At 34.0% G+C, this 20,572-nt stretch overlaps 1 protein-coding gene across 1 annotated transcript in view; it reads left to right on the top strand.

Moving 5' to 3' along the window:
- CALCR (calcitonin receptor) overlaps positions 1 to 20,572 on the top strand; it is a 155,688-nt gene that overhangs the window by 81,157 nt on the left and 53,959 nt on the right. Inside the window, exons 3-7 of the mRNA XM_026706218.2 lie at positions 4,788 to 4,935; positions 9,990 to 10,100; positions 16,505 to 16,617; positions 18,054 to 18,145; positions 19,939 to 20,065. Coding sequence (XP_026562003.1) covers positions 4,788 to 4,935; positions 9,990 to 10,100; positions 16,505 to 16,617; positions 18,054 to 18,145; positions 19,939 to 20,065 — 591 coding nt within the window. The remainder of the gene's footprint in view (positions 1 to 4,787; positions 4,936 to 9,989; positions 10,101 to 16,504; positions 16,618 to 18,053; positions 18,146 to 19,938; positions 20,066 to 20,572) is intronic.

Below are 20,572 nucleotides of genomic sequence, written 5' to 3'. Positions count from 1 at the left end.
GCTTCTTTTCGGAAATTCTGGGGTGAATCTTCTTCAGGGTCTCCCAGGAGATGATTGAGAGTGCTGATCCCGTGTCCACCTCCATTCTGCAAGGTTTACCTTCTAAAAAAACCAAAAATACTTATTTTGTTAGAGGTTTTAGAAGTGTGGTCCGCGTGGTAGCAAGTATAGCAATCTTCCACTTGCCTTTGAAAATTAGCTTTAGGCTGAGGTCTCTGAGGGAAGGTTCTCCCTGCTTGGCAGACTCTAGCTAGGTGGCCTTTCCTTTGACAGTTTAGACAAGTAACATTCCTGAACCTGCAGGATGCCCTAAGGTGGGAACCCCCACAGCTCAGACAAATGGGAGGTTGCTTGGGGGTGAAGTTGTTCCTTTGTCCTGCTCCTTCTTGTGGGGGCTGCCTAAGGCCCTGTTGTGCCTACAGGGTCTTCCTCTAGGGAAACTTCCTCAGAGTGGATAGTGGAGCTGCCTTGCCTGATAGGAGTTCCTTGAATCTCAGCTGCTGATTGAGCAGAGAGCTCAGCAGCTTGGGCTTCTTCTATTGCTATGGCCAAGGTTAAGTCTTTTTTGGCTAGTAAGCGTCTTTGAAGCCTAAGGTCCCTGACCCCACAGACAATCTGATCCAAAAGCATGTCTTCTAGGTAGTCTCTGAACCCACACTGTAAGGCAGCTGATCTCAGGGCTGCCATGTACTCGCTAATTGACTCCCCTTCAGCCTGTCTTCTGATTCTGAAGGCATGTCTTCTAGCTATCTGGGAAGGTTTAGGGGAGTAGTGGTTGGAAAGAATCTCTTGGAGTTCTTCCCAGGGAATGGTTCTGACAGAGCGAGGGGCAACCAGTGCTGTAGCAGTGTCAAAAACCGCAGCTCCACAGTAACTGAGAAAGAAAGATTTTTTTCTATGCTCTGCAGCGTCTGCGAGGTCAATAGCATCCAGGAAATAGATGAAGCGGTTCTTGTACGATTCCCACATTTCTTTGGCTGGCTTGAAGGGTGGGAATGCCGGGCTGGTATTCATCTTGAGGTGGCAGTGTCTGTCGCCTCAGGTGCTGCAGGCTTCAAAAATCGCACTCTTAGAAGAGTGTTTTGCGGCTGCGCCTGTCAGGCGACGTCTGTCTCCTCAGCTGAGGAGGCTTTAAATTTCGTGCTCGCGGTGAGTGTTGGTGGCTGTGACTTTCAGTGCTCGGTGGCTTCACTCTTTTTAAGTGACTAGCTCAGCAATCGGACATCTGGTAGCCTCTTATTGTATCCCGCCCTCGTCGCCAGTGTTGTAGAGCGGCGGAGATACGAGGCTGACCCAGAGCGTTCGTTAAAAAGGGGCTTTATTCGGTGAATAAAGGGTTGCCACGACTGCCAGGCTAACAAGGCAGATCAGCTGGTGGCAACAGCTGATGCCGTTTGATAGCTCCTTTTATAGCTGGCTGTCAAACGGCATCAGCCAATGGGAGCGGTCGGCACTCCCGCTCGTACTGCGGACCTGGTTGGGGACTCCAGTCAGTTCTATGGACACAACAAATACCAATAGTAATAGATACCTTGGGTGCAAACTCAGAATATTTGGAGCACCACCAGAATACCATTTGCACTGGCAAAATCACCATCAGTCAGTTGCAAAAGGCAGCTTTACTTGTAGCAGCTTACATCCTGCAATCATACCTTTAACATCATCAAACAGCTTCTGCCTATCCCAGATGTCATTGGGTAGGAACTCAATAAATTGACAAAAATGCCAAACTTTTAAGTTATTTGTGGGTCTACCTCTCCTGGATTTTGTCTAATTGTGCCATCAGATTATACCCTAATCCCCATTCAGTAGAAGACACATGTTCTGCATGCCATCACTTAGACTCATGTCACCCAGAGACACTCATTTTTGCCATGCACTTGCCCTTTGGAACAGCATGCCCTGAAGATTAGATTGCCCTTGGTGTCTTTTTATAAGATCTAATAACTTACAGAGTCCATGCTTACGTTAATTGCTATTGGTTTTTGTACCTTCGCTACTAATTGTGTTTATAAGGTTTTAATATGAGGGGGGTGGTTTTACTTGTTTCTATATAAATGTTCATTATTGTTAGCTGTCCACTATCATGAACTTGAGATGGGCAGGCAGATAAATAAATGAACAAATGAATTTCATCAGAAAAAGTCTTTGTGGAGGAGCTTGGATGCCATATTCCTCAAATTGTACTAGTAATACCTAATGTCATCCCATTTGAGAGAGCTTTGTTTTGGTCTCCCAACATTCAGTAAGAGGTAGAGGGAAATCACTGGGAGGAGGCACTTGAGTTATGATTCTTCAATTATCTTTTAATGTAATCTATATTATACAGCATGCTATTCTATCCACTTTAGCATTTTAAAGTAATTTCTATCTTGTTCAATCTCTGTTAGTTGCTCTGGGAGATTATTATATGACACACTGTAATAAACTTTCTAAATGAACATATGGCTGAGTTAAAATATCTATTCAAGATACTTGACTGATAGAAGCTGGAACACTTAACTCATATATAGCTTTTGTTCGACTTAGTATAAAGATTATAAATGTTGGATGAAGTAGATGTAAAAATGACAATATGATAGTTAACATGGTTCCAATTCATTTTTTCAACACCAAGAAAATTGTTCTGTTGATGTGATAGTATTAAGTCAAATTAAATAGTGCAATGATGAGAAAGAGGTTCCTGCTGCTGCCTTTCAAAAGGAAACTGATGATATTGAACTGTAAAAATCTTCATGTGTTCCCTTAGATAGATGTACAATGGCATTTCTTACTAGGTCATTAAGTGTCTTATAGATGAGTAGAATACTTTATGAAAGGAACAGATAATATATTTCCAAATGCCTCGTGGAGTAGCCCAGAGAAAAAGAAATATTTCACACCATCAGTAAATTGGAATAATAAAAGTGGACGTTTTAGCTAAAATATACTATATCCAAAAAAGAAGAAATAACTTAGTACAAAAATGTACCTGCTGCATAGATTGTACTTTGAAGTATAAAGATGTATTAGAAATGTATGCTCATAGGGAGAAAAGGCAAAAAGTATGTTGTATTTTAACAGGACAGCTGTTTGGATATTTACTTGGAAGTAATCCTTACTGAATTCAGTAGGATCTCTTTTTAAATATATATGTCTAAGAATTTGATCATATCAAATACTAGATGTTTTCGGCAAAATAGCTTTTCTTTTTAAAAAAATCCTTTCTATTTCAATGGAGAAGAATATTGGTCAGTTACAACAAGATTAACATATTAATCTATTGTGCATAATATTTGAAAGGGCAATAACCTAGTCAACAAAGCACAATGCTGCAAAAGGCATAATGCTTTAAGAATTCAAAGAGAGAGGCTTCATTTATGCCCCCTTGCTCCATATATCTTTCAGATGTTAGTCACAGCCTTACTATTTATATATTTTAATTGAATAAGTTTTGCACTTTGAAGTAGAATAATAATAAATTATTGGCAATTCCTGATGCATAAACCATCACTGATTTGAATGGTTCATGCTCATATATAAAATCATAATGTGATTTGATTTCGGATTAGTACTGCATGATGAGTGAATCTACCCCTTATTGTTGGAAACATAAAAAAACAAAAAATCTATTCTTCACTATTGGAGCCTCACTATTTAATAGCACTTGATTGACTTTGTGTGGACTTGAAAGTTAAAGAGAGATTAGCAGGAAGTTCCAGGTCTATAGACAAGGGCAACCTGATTAGAGCTGCAAAAATCCAATTGATAGCTGTCCTGTAACAAGATTGGAAGATTTAAAAAGTATCCCAGAAGGCAATGTACTGTTGCTAAGAAAATTTCACGCAGACTGAGACACCAAAAGTTGAGTCTGATATAGATTTTTTTTGTTTGATATGTCAAAACAGCCTATTTCATTTCTCCAGCCTTAACATAAAAACATCTCCAATATTGGTCTTTTTATTATTATTGTTTATATATATATACCCCTGAATCATAGCTAACAGCATTGCCCAACTTCTCTTTGATTATCCATCCTTGTCAGAAATTGGTCAAATTATCTAAATCCTTCTTCTAAATCCCGCTTCTGCCCACTCATGCTTTAAATAATGTTACTTTAATTGATGGGAATAAACACTGTTCCGCTATATTATATGAACAAAGATTAAATATGCTTTCTCACAATTAGCTGGCTTGTGAGAGTTACACTTCTTTGTACCAATATGTGAAACATTATCCTGAAACTGCATATACTATAGGAATGTGAAAAAGTTAGATCAGATAAGTATTTCTTGGTATTGGGAACACTAGAAATTAATAACAAAATAGATGGAATATTGCTACAAGAAAATGTATTGAAGTGATGGGAGGATGCCTTCTTTTTTTGTTTCCAACATTAACAACTTAACCAAAGAACACAGTAACAATAGCATCTCTACTAATAAGGATAGACATAACCACTATTTCATCACTGTATCTTGCTATTTTATTAAAAGAAGAGAAAAGACATTATAGAGAGCTCTTATACTAGATCACTACAGTGAATGAAGTTTTCCACACAGTTTTTCTATGTATGATTTTATGATATGGTAGAAAATCTCTCAGGGAATCAAGACAAACAATCATTCAAAGTCACATTCAGTCCTACATGTTGCCAACTTTATAGATACATGTCCCTGAGTTTGAGAGCATTGTACACTTCCCTGGCAACTCCAAACTTTTTGATCAAATAAACAAATAAAAAATGTTTTTATTGGATAGTCCTGATATAACTTAACAAATATTAACAGATGTTTTTTTATATGCAGAGAATGGCTCCAAGTTTTCCCACTACTGTAAGTTATGCCGATCCTACTTTAGAGTCTATGGAATATTCAGTGATACGCCAGAAAATAGTCGATTCACAGTTCAAGTGCTATGAAAGGATGAACAGAGCCCCTCCTTACAAGAAAAAAGGTAAAGGAACAAATGAGAAAAAGAAAAAAAAACACTGAAATTATTATTTAAAGCAGTGTTGGATTTTGGATTGCTGAAAAGAAAAAGGGAATGAGGGAAAATCAACTGAAAATCTCACAAAATTTTATAAATAGTGAAAGTGCCAAGGGCAACCTTAGACTACGAATAACATTTCTTTAAGCACAAAGGTTATTCATTTTGAAGGTGTAATGAATTAATTCTGCAGGGCAACATTTCTTTACAACTAATTTTGTGTTCGGATTTCTAGACCTTGACCCCCCCCACTGGTCTTCCCCCCCATGGTGGAATCATTTATGGCCATTTTTCTGGCCATTTTTCACACTTATGACCATTGCAGTGCATGATGGTTGCAGAATCCCAGGGTCATGTGATTACTTTTTGTGAACCTCTGACAGACAAAGTCAATGGGGAAGCCAGAGTCACTTGACAATCATGTTACTAACTTAACAATGACAGTGATTCACTTAACTGTAACAAGAAAGGTCATAAAATGGGTAAAACTCACTTAACAACTGTCTTGCTTAACAACAGATTTTTGGGCACAATTGTGCTTGTAAATTAAGGACCACCTGTACTATTTTTATACCCATCAATTGAATGTGGATAAAAGAGTATTAAGTCTTTAATTGAAAGCTTCTTCCTGTTAATTTTTGTCCTGTTATTGTTTCTCTAATTATCCCTTAATTATCTCTCTGGCTATGGCATACCAAGCATGCAACTACCCAATTATATTTTAGACTAGTATGTACAGACACAATCCTATTATTTTAATGAATACAGAAAATGATTTCTACCTAAAACTATACTTAACTACAGATCAATATATCATATGAATAAAATTTGTTTTATTTAATTGATGACTTCATTTCATTATTTACACATAAATATATTCTTGCTCTGTTCTATTAAAGAAAAAAAGGAATTAAAGAATAGATTCTGGTAATTAAGATTCCTACCCTCTGTAGGGAATCAAAACCAATTAAGAAAAGAATATTACATTTGTACTTGAATCCAGGGAGATCCTTTGTACCCTTATCTCTGGAGTAGAATGAAACAGCTCATCTGGTTGAATATTTAAGTGGCTAAGTGGTTTTAAAGTGCTAGCTTTTAACAAGAGAGATGCTACTTGGTGCCACATCATGCTGAATAAAGAGGCAGAACCATCAAAGAGATTAACAAGTTCTAGATATAAATAACTGTAAGAAAATATTTGACTCCAAGGAAAATCATTGGTTGAATATGTGGAGCTATTCTTTGTTTTGTTTTCACTTTTCAAAAAAGCCATCCTTGTGCTTCACTGAAATATTTTAGTGTTTGTCCTGATTATTCATTGATTCCTGAAAATCAATAAACACTAAACAGGGTAAGGAAAACAAAGACATCCATACAGCTTGTATACAGTTTTCATTTCCTGATCAAAACACTGTCCTCATAAAGTACTACCATACTTCTGTTGAGGAGAAACTTAGCAAGTTAAACCGTAAGTGTAATTTGCTTGCTTTGATATAAACGAAGGCAATATAGGAAGAAGCACTTTTAAAGAAAATATAGCTAAATCTGTGTTTCAGTAGAGCCTACTACAGGTAGTCCTGGACACACAATATGAGCCCAACATTTATGTTGCTTCGTGAGAAATTTGTTAAGTGGGTTTTGCCCCCTTTTACAACTTTTCTTCCCCATTTGTTAAGTGAATTACTGCAGTTGTTATATTAGTAACATGGTTGTTAAGTGAATCTGGCTTTCCCACTGATTTTTTTGGTCAGAAGGTCATAACAGATGATTACAAGAACCCGAGACATTGCAATCATCATAAATATAAACCAGCTGTTAAGCATCTGAAAGTAAATCACATGACCAAGGGGATCCTGGAGTGGTTATAAGTGTGAAAAATGTTCATAAGGCACTTTTTTCATTGGTGTTGTAACTTCAAACAGCCACTAAATGAATTGTTGTAAGTCAAAGATTACCTGTATTTCAAATTATTTATATACATATTTATATATACTTAAACATTTCCTTCCTGGGATAAGGAAATTATACAAAGGCAGAAAAGGAGTAAGAAATACTAAGCCAAACAAATTGGAATAGCTAAATATACCATTGATTAATTAAATTCACCAACCTCTCCATATTGTTATATCCTAGCAAAAGTTTTGCTTTTACCATCTCTGAGCATATATTTATACATATAAGTTTCTCCCATTTCTTTTTTAGGGTCTTATCAACTCCATCCAGCACTGATGGTTTCTTTAAATATATTAACTGCTAACTATGTGTTTTGTGATTCCGTCCTCCTTTATGTTCTGTATATATGACCAAATAACTTCTATATACTTGCTTCTTATGTTCCTCATTTACTTTTATATTCAATTAATAATTATTCCACATCTCATTAATTCTTAAACCTATTCTTCTTGTTTACCATGTTATTTTATTATATAGCTTATTTTTATAGCATTTAGATTTTACATTTCTTCTGACAACATTCAATTTGACTTCCAAATAGCAAAGTTGGTAGAATTATGTTGAAATGCACAGCCATTTTTCTTATTTTGACAAACATTATTTTTTTACAGTGAACCATATAAAGTCCACATCAGTCTGCCAACATCTGAATGTCTTAAAGGTTCTTTTCCCCCCCTCATCTTTGGTAATCATACTACCAAGAAATGCATATTTATTTTTACCATTTTATATAATTAATGCATATTGTGGTATGAAAACATAGAAGCAAGCAGACTAGGAAACTTGGGTTTGAGATATTAATTTCAATATCACCTTTAATGTTGAGCAGATCTAAAATACATAATACTGCTATTGCCATCAAAATCCTCGTAACATGGAGCTTACTTTTATATAATTTTTTTTAATGCTTTGGAATTTGGATTTTATTCTCCTAAAGCAGGCATATTAGCTATCTAATAATAGATATTAGAGAGTTATTCTTGATATAATGTTTTAAACAAGGTACTCTAACAAATATTTATAAAAGAGTTTGTCGGTTTTTCTTATTGGATAGAATATATCCATGAGAAGTCCACTGCATGTTAAACATTTTTTGTTCTCAGCCTTCTGCCATTTAACATGATTGCAAGCCATTCAAATCTTAAAATCATGGCATATAGGTCTTTTTAACTCTCAAAAACGCTATCTTCTTCAGTAGAAGGAACAGAGAATAAATAATACCATTGTTGAATGAAAAAAATATCATTGGTAAGGTTGCATAATACAGAACTGAAAAGTTATATGTGGCAAAAATGGGAAAAAAGATAGTTTTAATGAGGCAACAAATAATTGGGGGTAACAAATAAGCAGATTGAAAGTACATATTGTACAGAAATAAAATGAGTTTTTATTCTTTTTTTCAAAAATAAGCCCAATGTGTAGGTGGAGGAACCTGTTTTATTTCCCCTGGGTGAAAAACTTTCTGTATTGTATTGGAAAATACAAATGTTTTTCATTTCATAGAATGACAAATCTTTTCAAAATTAAAAATTAAGCCTTCTAAGTAGTTGACTGTGCTGTCTTTCAGAAATATAACTGGTTGCATTTTTGTTCTTTTCTAATCTTTTCCATGATAGGGTTCTTTTATCCAGTACAAAGTCTGGAAGAAAATGTGCTCTACCTAAAAGAGAAATAGGATTGATCTGATGGAGTTCTGAGGTCAATATTTATCAGACAAAAAAACATTTGAACTTTTGTGTTTCTAAGAAAAGAACATCCACCCAAACTGAAACACTTGGACCACCCATCATGAGGAAAAGGCCCCTAGGAGCTACTTTCAAGCTGCCCAACAAATCAGTTGTTTTTTCTTTTGGGCAGCAACTCCAAGGGTGGCCAAGCACTTTAGATATATTTAACAATTTTTACTATGTATCTTGGGTTCTAATATCAATTAGCCACAAAACTTTCAAAGATGACTTTCCCATTTCATTGATTTATTGCCAGGTTTAAGTAACATAATTAAACTGTCTGATCCAGATTTTGGTGGCCCTGACGCTCAAGAGTACCATCCTGCCTAAGTAATCCTGTCCCCTCGTTGTCACTGTTTCCATTTACTCAAATACCTTACTTTTTGCTATATTGCAAGCAACCAGTTCTGAATCTTTCTACTATTGCTGTTCTTAACAGATAATAATGACATGTTCATAGACAGAGAGAGATTCAGAAGTATTATAAACCTGCAAATTCTCCATAATAGGGGAAAAGAACCAGCTGTTCTCTAGTTCACATTACATCTGTTAGGAAAAAAAACTGATAAATGTTTTTTCAGCTACTGTAATTCAGCTGCTGAAAATCTTGTAACTCTATCTCTTTCTTTTCAATAAATTCTATTCAACAAAACTTTAAAATGGAACTTTTATTAAAGTCATCTGGCAGGAACTTTAGAGCATAGCAAGAAATTTATTTATTTGTATTCATCTAATATGTATGTCACCTATCTTGCTAAAGGCGAATCTATGTGCCTAAGAAATTGTTGTATAAATAAGTTGAAGAGGAACAAGCTCATGAAATTATTATCAGTGATCCCTATTATAGTATAAACTTAAGGGACCACTTAACTATGTCAATATTGGCTTAAATTCTGATAGATCTCATTTAATTTACTCTATTATCCTGGATTAATGGGATGTAGTGTGAAGCAATCTTTAATAATTAATAATAACAATATTATCCAATACAGGTGACAGAACCTAGTGAACTTAGCAGCTTTCAAAAACTAAGTCAAGTTGAACCAAATTAGAAATTGGACGGGAGATAATGCAATATCCTGGGATGGTAGGGCACTTTGCCAAACTGAAAAAAATATGTCAGAAGACAGTAGGAAACCACTTCTATATTGTTGCCAGGAAAATTACAGATGTAGTCACCAGGAGTCAAGTTCAACTCAAAGGAGTCTTTTGTCTTTTAATACAAAAGCAACAAAAACGTTAGGAGTTTTTGTGAGCATGGTAGATATTACTCTGATATTAGAAAAGAAGCCAGTGTATTTTCCCCAAAACTATCAAGCTATATTACTTTCAAATTTTTAGGATTGTACTGTAACCGGACCTGGGATGGATGGCTGTGTTGGGATGATACACCAGCTGGAGAAAATGCTGGCCAGAATTGTCCTGATTATTTTCAAGACTTTGATCCAACTGGTATAGTACCTTTGTTACTTTCAGCCACTTGATAGAATATGGAAATGAAAGGATAAATTTTTATCAACATTAAAAGTACAGTTGATTTGCATTTACATGTCCACAACTGGTTACTGTACATATGCTGGAGTGGTTATCTTTTGTGAATTTTTCTGATTTCTCCAAGCTTTTGATGCAAATTTTCTGATTTAAAAAATAGATGCATTAGCATGTGAGAAAATTACTTGCAAATACTCCTATATGGGACAAAAATGCACAGAACAGAATGTTTATAGATAAATTGTAATCCAATCTGCAAACAGAAAAATAACCTGTTTTTTTAATGTAAATATTACAATAGTGAACTCAAGTAGTCATTCCTGTTTAAAATGCAAACGTTACACTAGAAAGATCAAGAAGTCATTCTGTTTAAGATTAAAGTGAGCAGGTTAAATAGCTTCTATTTATAGCATTACTGCTATAAATTCACACCTGCATTGAATATTCAAAATGTTTTGCTTTAAATCCTCTTGCTCTTTGCCATATTGACTATGAAATCCAAAAAATGGCATTGTTTATTTTTCATGTCAGTCATTTTTATCATAATTCTATTGGTAGGGAATTAAATAGCAGTCATTCATGTGACATGAATCTCATTCCTAGGTTTTTTTTATATTTTATGATCAAAGGCTGCTCTATAAATGGAAACAACATAATTCTCAAACTTCATAATACGTTATAGATATATCATTAATGGAATTAATATTGTCAATGCCACAATATTATGATTGAAATTCTGCCTATTGTATATGTACTATCGAGCTTCAGTTGTACCATCCTGTATACCATCGTACCTTAAAAAACCATACCTTGCAAACACCCCTGACATTTTATGAAGTCACCAAGTGTGTAGTTCTTATTACTTTTCCTAAAATGTTCATAGCAATATATGTATATACTATATATATCTTCCCCAAATATTAATAAATTGCACCTTCAAATAAATTATTAAAGGGAGTCATTTTGCACAATCTACCATTCTGTAGTTCTTATGATTGAATAACTACAAATGTGTGTTTAATTCAACTGCTGATTTCTATTAAGCAAAATTGTATCCTGTTATATGAGTATAGATAGGTAATAAACAGCTGTCCGCACGGATATCATCTGAAATACCAGTTGAGAGATGGCTAGAAGGTGAGATAAAGTTAATCAAGTTCAAAAGAAAATAGGATTTCCACAGTTACAGAAGTGAGAGTTTTCTGCCAAGGTTTATTTTCAGAATTAATAATGTCTTGAATCTAAGATCCCAATAGAACCAATCCACATTTGCATTTTTTCCAATGATAGGTCTCTGTATTGTGCTAAACCATATTATGATTGGTTGACTTTTGGTTTAGAATATTGCATAAATGGGCATATTGATTTGTAAGTCATGTTTTCATTTCTTTATTTGTAGCTTGTTCACTAAACTATACTATTAAAAATATATTGTGCTCAGGAGAAGGAGTATGTGACTAACTGAAGAATCTATATTTCCATAGTTTGTTTTTTGCACATTTAGTTTTTTGCACACTTCTGATTTCTCGCTTGTTTTTGTAATAGTACTTTATGCAATGGAACAGCCTGTTCTAAGGACACTTAAAATAAGCAAATGAATGCTGGCAATCTTAAGCCACTGATTGCTAACTTCAATTGAATAGAATAGGGAAGTCTAGCAGGATTAGCTCCAGCTTCCCATACCAGAGCTAGGCCATCTGTTTATTTTGTTCCAAATACATGCTGAAAGGACTGGTAGCTAATAATCACTTCCTGCCACTTGAGAAAACCCATATGGCTTGCATGCCTACCATTCTGGCCTTGTTGAGACTAATCATCACTAAGCTGTGTTACGACTGTTTTAAAAATGACTTAGCTAATATTTCTGCTGTTGATATTAGCATAAAAATGCCATAAATAATTCAGATAAATTGGCAAGCAGAAATTAATCAAAAACAAAAACATTTCTGAATCTTCTGCCAGATTCAAACAAAACAAACATCTCTCAAGTTCAGACAGAAGATGAGCATGCATATTCAAAACCTTCCACTTGACTGTGCCAGAAGAAACGGAAGAAAATAAGCAAAGCCCAAATTTTGGCGCATCTCATTTTCATCACTGTAAAATATGGCTTGTTGTATTGTCACATTACTTTTTGTTGTATGTATCATCACCAAGAAGCTACTTATTGTATTCCATAGCAGGATATCTATTTGTGTCTCCTGTCAACTAAAAATATAGTCCTTTGGTCCTTTGGCTGCCGGAAAAGGGGAGGGGGGGGATCAAGGCATTCCTTAAATGCCTAGATAATCACCCTGGCAGCCCCAAACCCCTCACCTATATGCTTATGCATTAACTTCTGTTTTACCTGGAGAGACCTTCTATTTTACCTCCTATTTTCTCAAGACACCTAAGGCTCTAGCCTAGAGGTCCCCAAACTTGGCAACTTTAAGACTTGTGGACTTCAATTCCCAGCTGACTGTAGAATTCTGGGAGTTGAAGTCCACAAGTCTTAAAGATGCCAAGTTTGGAGACCTCTGCTCTAGCCTCTTGGACTATAAAAAGTGGATTATTATTCCCTGTGGAATTTGGGTGCTGATGATAAAAGGGCTGTCTTTGGTAGGTTAGGGTTTTTGCAAGGAGTTTGGAGTTTGATTTATTAGGTAATAGATAATAAATAGAACGTGTAAAAATAAAATTCCTGTTCCTATAAGAATATTTTGGTGACCCATATCAAATCTTTAAGTACATCTTCATTTCTCAGCCTGAATTTTTAAGGTGAAACCATTTATATTGACATACTTTTTCTGCTAAGTACAGATGCATGATTGCATACTAATGTGGCTATAAGAAAGAGTCCTTCATTTTAAGTCATTTACACTATACTTTTAAAACTATCATGTGTTTTATTTTTGTTTTCTGATTAGAGAAAACAAACAGAAATGGAGAAATTAAGGTTATATAAAATTGCAAAATTTTATGGAGCTACCCATCAAGATTTCATCTGAATGGCCAGTGATATAATCAGCTGACTGAATCCCAGAATTTCCAATATGTTATCTTGGTAGGATAAATAGGATCAATAAAAGAAAGTACTTCTTTGTGCAATGTATATTTAAATTTTGGGATTTGTTCCCATTAGATGAAGTGGTAAGCACTAGTTTAACCAAGTTTAAAAGGGATTGGAGAAATTAATGACAAATTTGGCTACTAGATCTTGGTGGCTGACTACATCCATTTTGATCACAGGAAACTTATCTTAAATGCTAGAGTAAAAAAGTATAAAAAGGTTGTCACCTCAGTTAATGTGTGTTTCCTTCCCATGAATACTTCTGATTGCCAGCTGTATTACACAGAATGTTCCTCAAATTTAACTTTGACCATGATAATTTTTTATCAGGTGCTATTTATATGTATCTGTTAGGTGCCAATTGAGGGGATCCTAGTTAGGATATTTACCACAAAAGAGAAAGAAAAATTATTTACAATATCTTAAATTCACCAGAGCAGCTGTTTGGGGTTTCATTAAATGATATAAAAAATCAAACACACAGAGATTATCTAAGCTTTTAGTATTGCTTGGTCCAAAATCCACCAATTCTTTTCTTATAAAGGAAAAGTAGTAACAATTGAAAGAACAACTGAACCTCATTTCTTCCATTCCTTAAACACTTGAGACAAATCTTCTATCTTAAGGAACTAATATATATCTGCTTCTTATAGTTTTATAAACCAGAAGGTATCAAGAAAAATGTCCTTTGATTAACATTGATGACTGCCGGTGATCAAGCTTGTTAAGAAAAGAGACAATTTGGAATTTTGACTCAAAAACTACTAAAGGAGCTATTTTCTTTATTTTCCTCTTCCTTTCTGCCTTCCAAATGAAGCAATTGAAGAGAAATAAATGTACTTAATATGATTCCTTAGATATCAATGGAATAAGATTCAGTAAAAATGTGGTACATTGTATTCGATATGCTTTAAGTGCTACTTGAGACACTTTTCAGCTTTAGATAATCTATATTTGAATGATTTAAAGAGTGCTTATGCCAAGTGTTTCCAGATAAAATGTACTGCTTCTTAGCAGAGATGAACATATTATGTCAGCTGTTAGTCTTTTGTTGCTCTTTTAGTTACAGGAGGAACAGAATCAAAAGAAATGAGTTTATGTTTTGCCTTTCTTTTAAATGATTATCAAATTCCAATATAATTAGGAATATATGGTAGATTGCAATAAAATATAATGAAAAAAACATTAAAAAAATTAATGGTGACAGATTTTACAAATCAGTTGATGGATAGAAGGCCTATCTAAAGATAAAATAAGGAAATCCCAAAACTGATGTTATCCTTACAAAGGTCCTTTGTTGGTTTTCAATATATGCAGAGGAAAAAGGACATATCTCAAAGATTTTAAAACCCTGGCATACGTAGTAAAGTGCAGTTCATCATACAGTTCAATTCCCAATTGTGTAGGGCTTTAAATATCATATTAGCACCTTGAGAAGTAGATCAGTAGTATTTGAAGCTATTATGCTATGAATATTACATGTCCATTATAAGGTGACTTTATTATTTGTACCACATCTATTACTGGCTTCATAAAGGCCTAGTAAAAGGTCAACAAAGAAACTATTTAAAACATCAAAAAGATTTGGTCTTATATTGTTCTGGAGCAGTAGAGTATTTGAAGGATACTCACTGTCAATTAAAGGCAATTTCAAGATACTTAAAGAGTTAGCTAAGTGGTTTTCATAAATAAATTCTTTTCTGCTGTGATTCCCATCACATTGGGATTTTCCCTTTGTAAGTTATTCTTTAACACTTGAAGGCTGGTAATGAAATATTTGTATGAAGAAAACCAAGCTGAGAATATACCAATAACTCAATAAAACCTACCCCTGAACTTCTAATTGGATTGTATTCCTTGTTCACTTTTTAATTTTAAAGGAATAAGCACTTAACTTGCTTTGGCACTGCTCATTTTCTCTAGGAATATTTAGGGTTATGATCATACTTTTAAAACAAAACTGTAGAGATATTTATTGGTGTATTAAAGTGAAAAATAGGATACCATTCCAATAAATTAATAAAGGATCCTGATAATGGAACTTATATTCACAACAGCAAGTATATGACAGCAGTGATCCTCAATTTCCTGAAAGATTCAGATTCCTCAGAAAACTGTTAGTCTCTTTTTCTTTTTACTCTAAGACAGGGGTGTCAAACTCACATGTCCTGGGGACTTTTCCCCCATTGCTAAACTGGGCATGGGCATGGTATGACAGTCCTGCTCTTATATATATATTAGCTTGCAAAAGTAGTCTGTTGCTAACCACGCCCAGTTTAGCATTTTTCTGAGGAATCTGAATATAATTAATCAAACTAGGATTTATGATAGTAGGAAGCTTGGTGTGAAACCTGAAAAGTGTGTACAGTAAGTATGCAGCTGTAGAGGGAATAGGGAATGGACTTCAAGGACAGGGGGAAGATCTACTAGCAATTCAGACATCAGAGAAGTGCAGCTTGCCCATTCCAAGAAACTAATTTGAGTAAATGTCTCAGAGCTCCGTAATTCACACAAAGATAAGTGAGGGAGATGGAAGCATATTTAGACTTGCAAGATTTTGTTGTTGTACAGCACAGTAACTGAGTAGTAGTTCTGGTTCTATGTGGCATTGGTTTCTTTGTCTGATCTATCTTAGAGGGTTAAGTATATTGTAGTGGGTAGTACATAAGGCTATAAATAGTACCTTATAGAGCTAAGTGCTTTGTAGAAGGTAGTTGCAAGAATGTAAAAATGTAGCAGTAGTGGCACTACTCCATCAACGAAACATCTGTAATTGTCAGAAATGTTGAGGCAGCTACGCTCCCCAACAACCAGATAGCATTTTGAATTGTTAAAAAATAAAATAGTTATTTGGTCAGTTCATATTTAAAGCAAAATATTATTCCTAAAATTCTTCAAATTTACTTGCCTTCGGGACCATCCTTAATTAATTTTAATGAATGTCTTCACTAATATGAGAAAATAATATTCAACTAAGATGAAATCAGAATTAAAATGTAAAAATGATATCCATTCTAATGCATTAAATACAAGTAGGCTACAAATAATTTACATCATATATTTTGATTATACTGTCACTGAGGCTTACAGTGAGCAAAATATGTTGCAGGAAGCAGTTAATGATACTGTCTTTTTAATGATTTGCTATTTTTACAAAATGAAATGAAATGGCCAATTATCACAATTTGTCTCACTGTTGTGATAAATAATTTTTCTTTAATTCCAGTCACACTTAATTAATGTATGAAAAGTAATAGGCTTTATATAGGCACAAGCTTCTCAAGTGAATTATACCTATTGAATTGTTAATTCACAGAAATAGCAACAAAATATTGTGAAAAGACAGGAACATGGTTTCGGCATCCAGAAACCAATCGAACTTGGTCCAACTACACACGCTGCAATTCTTTTACAAATGAAAAGCGTAAGGTAAGTTGTTTAGATTGTAGGAGAGTTTCTAATAATGCCTAACTTTTATCCATCTGGGTTTATTTTCATTTTAATCATGGATGCAATCTAGAGAGATTTGTCTGCATTTCAGCCATGTTCAGTTATGTTACAGGAAATCAATGCCCAACTCATAGGTTTTATACAAAAACTCCCAATGTAAAAACCAAAGAGCTATAGTTCTGTATTCTGGATGGCTATTGTTTAAAATTGAATGAATCTACATATTATGAATTGTAGGTTCTCAGGACCATTTTTCTCATTTTTTTTCTCCATTATTATCACCGATAGCAAGGAAAGCAGTTTTGCCGAGATGCTGACCCCATTTGGGTAGAGAAATGAACAAACTTTTCATCTGTACTCTTCCCCCCCTCAAAAATTAATAAAATGTCAAAATTCCACTGGCCTTCATTAAAGTTAGGTATATTGACTTGGCTTTAATGAAGAAGAAAAATGTGGCCTTATAATCCATGTGAGATTTTAAAGACTGGTGAAAATTCCCTTTACATTGCTGACAGGTACAGTTGAATGATGCCTGATTTTCATCTCAATTAGAAAGGGGTATCTGAAAGCCCCTTGAGAAGAGAGAAGTAAATGTTCATTGAAATTTGCAAAGAATGGAATGCATAAAATTTGTATATGTTATGAAAATGGGTGGGTTTATTTTTCATCTTTCCTTGTATTATTTTTAAGGTGACCTGGATTTGAATTTCTATTTTTTTTAATATTGTGCCTAACCCTTTGCATGTGGCGTATAGACTGAACCATGCCTTACTTATCACATTGTAATCTGTGGAAAGTCTAATTAGGTTTATATAAGATACTCTGTAAAATCCTCAGGACACTCTATGACCTTTCGTTATGAGAGTAATTCTCAAGGTTTTATGTAAATCTTTATGGAGTTGACTTTTATATGGCCAATTACAGAAGTTTGTCATAATATCTATTAAGAAGATAGTTCATGAGGGAAAATCTTACTGTAATTAACCCAAATGCAGGAAAAAAAATAAAGGAGATATAATGTACAGCAGAACACAGATTACTTTGATATGGTTGTGAACAGATGGACTATGTTTGGGCAGCTCATAATAGCTCTAGGAACAGAGCTTATAAAATCAAGGAATCAAATAGAACAGACCATTTAATTAAGAAAATCTATGGTAGTCAAATGAACAAAGGACATTAATTATATAGCTATGTGAATATACATATGCATATATAAAGTAGTACTATTTATAATGTGTAGTTTGTAAATGTGAACACAATTTAAATCATTTTTAGTTCCATATATCTAAAATGAAGTAAAATGTATTCCAAAATTCTGGGCTCATTATTACTGCTATTTGTATCTTAGGATAATTTTTAAACTATCTCTAAACTATCTTCATTTTTTATTTAATTTTTCTTTTAAATTTCAGATGGTTTTCATAGTTTACTACATGACTATAGTAGGACATATATTATCTATGGTTTCCCTGTTGATTTCCTTGGGAATTTTCTTCCATTTCAAGTGAGTATATCCTTCAACTATTTATTTATTTTTCTTACTGTAGTATGCGCAAGGGTTATAGAAATATTTATTTGACTCATATAGTTCAGTTATTTCCTTACTGGTCACATTGGCTTACAAGTAATTTTTATCTATGTGCTATGTGTGCCAATTCTCTATAACAGAAGTACCACATCTTGGAGTTGTATGCACTTGTTTAAGACATAATGCAGATTCTAAGTGTTCCTCTGTAACTAAAGAGTGTGTGTACAAAAATAGAATACAAAGAACGATTTGACACAATCAAATGTGGCAAACATTAAGTTAGGGCCTCACGTAACATTTGGGAAAAGTTGATTATTGTAAATGAAGTGGTTGTATATCATCCCTAAAGGAAGAGATGGAGTTTGGGGTTGATTTAGGATTCTTCTCTATTTTTGATATATAGCATGTGTGATTTAGGATTGATTGGACAGGTTTTATGTGTTTTCCACCTGCCAATGGTGTGACACTGTTTTCAGTAGTGTGTAATCATAGTTGTAGGAAATTCCAAAGATCACCCAACTGGGCTTTACACTTTTATATTCTTCCCATTGAGCTCATTTTCATACATAAAATGAACATGAACTCAGTGGGAAGAATTTCTATATGTATAAAGAAAATTCAAAGGTTAAAAGAGATTGATAACATTTTCACATTGCTGGAGCTACTATACAGTATCACCATAGCATATATATCTCCTCAAATTATCTAAAACTCATGAGACATTACTCAAATGGCAAGATCTGACATTATTTTAACAGATCACCAACATACTATGCAAGATTATCAAATGCTTGCAGGATTACTGAATCCATGCATGATGATATTTCAATGATACTGCAATTTTGGGGTGGAGGAGATAGTTGATGATCTGATAAAGTTCTCTTACAAAGAGGAATTGTGTTACTGGTTATTATCAGAGTGGAAGGAACCACTCTGTGTGATTCTACTCAATATTGCTGTTATTTTTATTCTATTATTAGCAAGCAAGAATAGTTTCCAAATTTTGTGGGACCCCAATTATTTAAATTAACTATAAAGAAGTCTAGAAAGAACTAGCCATGTTAAGTACATGTACAACTTAGTGGCTTATGAAATTCTATATATAGTTATATAATCTTTATTCAGTAAAGGGGAAAGTTATTTACTATTCACACTACTATTGACTGTTTCAAAATTGTTCAGTAGGCTTAGTGATTTACTTGTGAATAATTCTAGAGGAAAAAAAATGGCATAGTAATTTTTTTGATTCAGTTGACTGTAATAAAGCAAGAAGAATGTCTTAGAATTGTGGGAACCAAGAAGAAATCACAACCATGCAAGGAATGAAATTAAATATCCCTAACATCAGAAAAATTCCAGTTCAAACTTTCTTACTCAGTTGATAACTCATTCTGAAAGCAATGTGTAATTTTAATATAATGCTCCAAAGAATCTATGTATGTGGATTGTTTTTATTAATTTATTAAATAAAATATATAAAATATATTAAACATATATCTTACTATCAAATTAATTTTGTGAATTTTTCTGCCACTTGATCATATACATGTGAAGTTCTCTAACTGTGATTGAGAAAGCATGTAGCATATAAGCAGTTGTAAGAGGGATTTTTCCCATGGATTCACTGCCAACTGTATTTTTTTCTGACTGCCTGTGTCAGATTGCATATTTAAGAAAGAATTGCCAACATGTTCTTGTTATAAAAGCAACCTCAGAATCAGCTCTAATAATTTCTAATTTGTACTATATTTGTGGTGCATGTTTTTCAGAAGCCTCAGCTGTCAAAGGATAACATTGCATAAGAATCTCTTTTGTTCATATGTTCTTAACTCTGTGTTTACACTTGCCCACCTCATTGCAGTAGTGCCTGATCGAGAGCTGGTCAAAAAAGATCCAGTAAGTATTTTGTTATGCTTCACACTGAATAACTGAACTTAAAACATTGAGAGTTGAAAGACCTTCCTGCCTTATTGCCACAGGATGTAAAAAAAAGTTGTCACCTATTTTGACAATGCAGTGTTGGAAGAATATTTTTAAAAAGTGTCAAATCAAATTTATTTCATCCCAATTAAATCCTGATACTGCCTAGAAATTTTAAACTTTATAAATAGTAGACCAGAAATTTTGGCTTAGTAAACCATATTGTGGATGTGTATGAAATCAATATTCCTACATCACTCTTTGCTTATATTTATGTTAAATCCATGTTCAGAATTATGATTTATTACCCTCCATATCTAGTTCAGAACTGATTTTAATTTGTTGACCAGTTTGAACACAATATGTCATAATCTTGAATTTGGGCACAACAAAGCTATTTCCTTCCTCCTTTGCGTAATTGGTCACAGGAGAAATGAGGACTAGCATGAAGCAACCTGCTGGAAGATTGCTTATTAAGCCAGG

Source organism: Pseudonaja textilis, chromosome Z (genome assembly GCF_049901715.1).
Source record: "Pseudonaja textilis isolate UNSWEBS1 chromosome Z, rPseTex1.2, whole genome shotgun sequence".
Lineage (NCBI taxonomy): Eukaryota > Metazoa > Chordata > Lepidosauria > Squamata > Elapidae > Pseudonaja > Pseudonaja textilis.
Note: the sequence above shows the minus strand (reverse complement) of the source record. Positions and strands in the feature narration are given on the sequence as shown.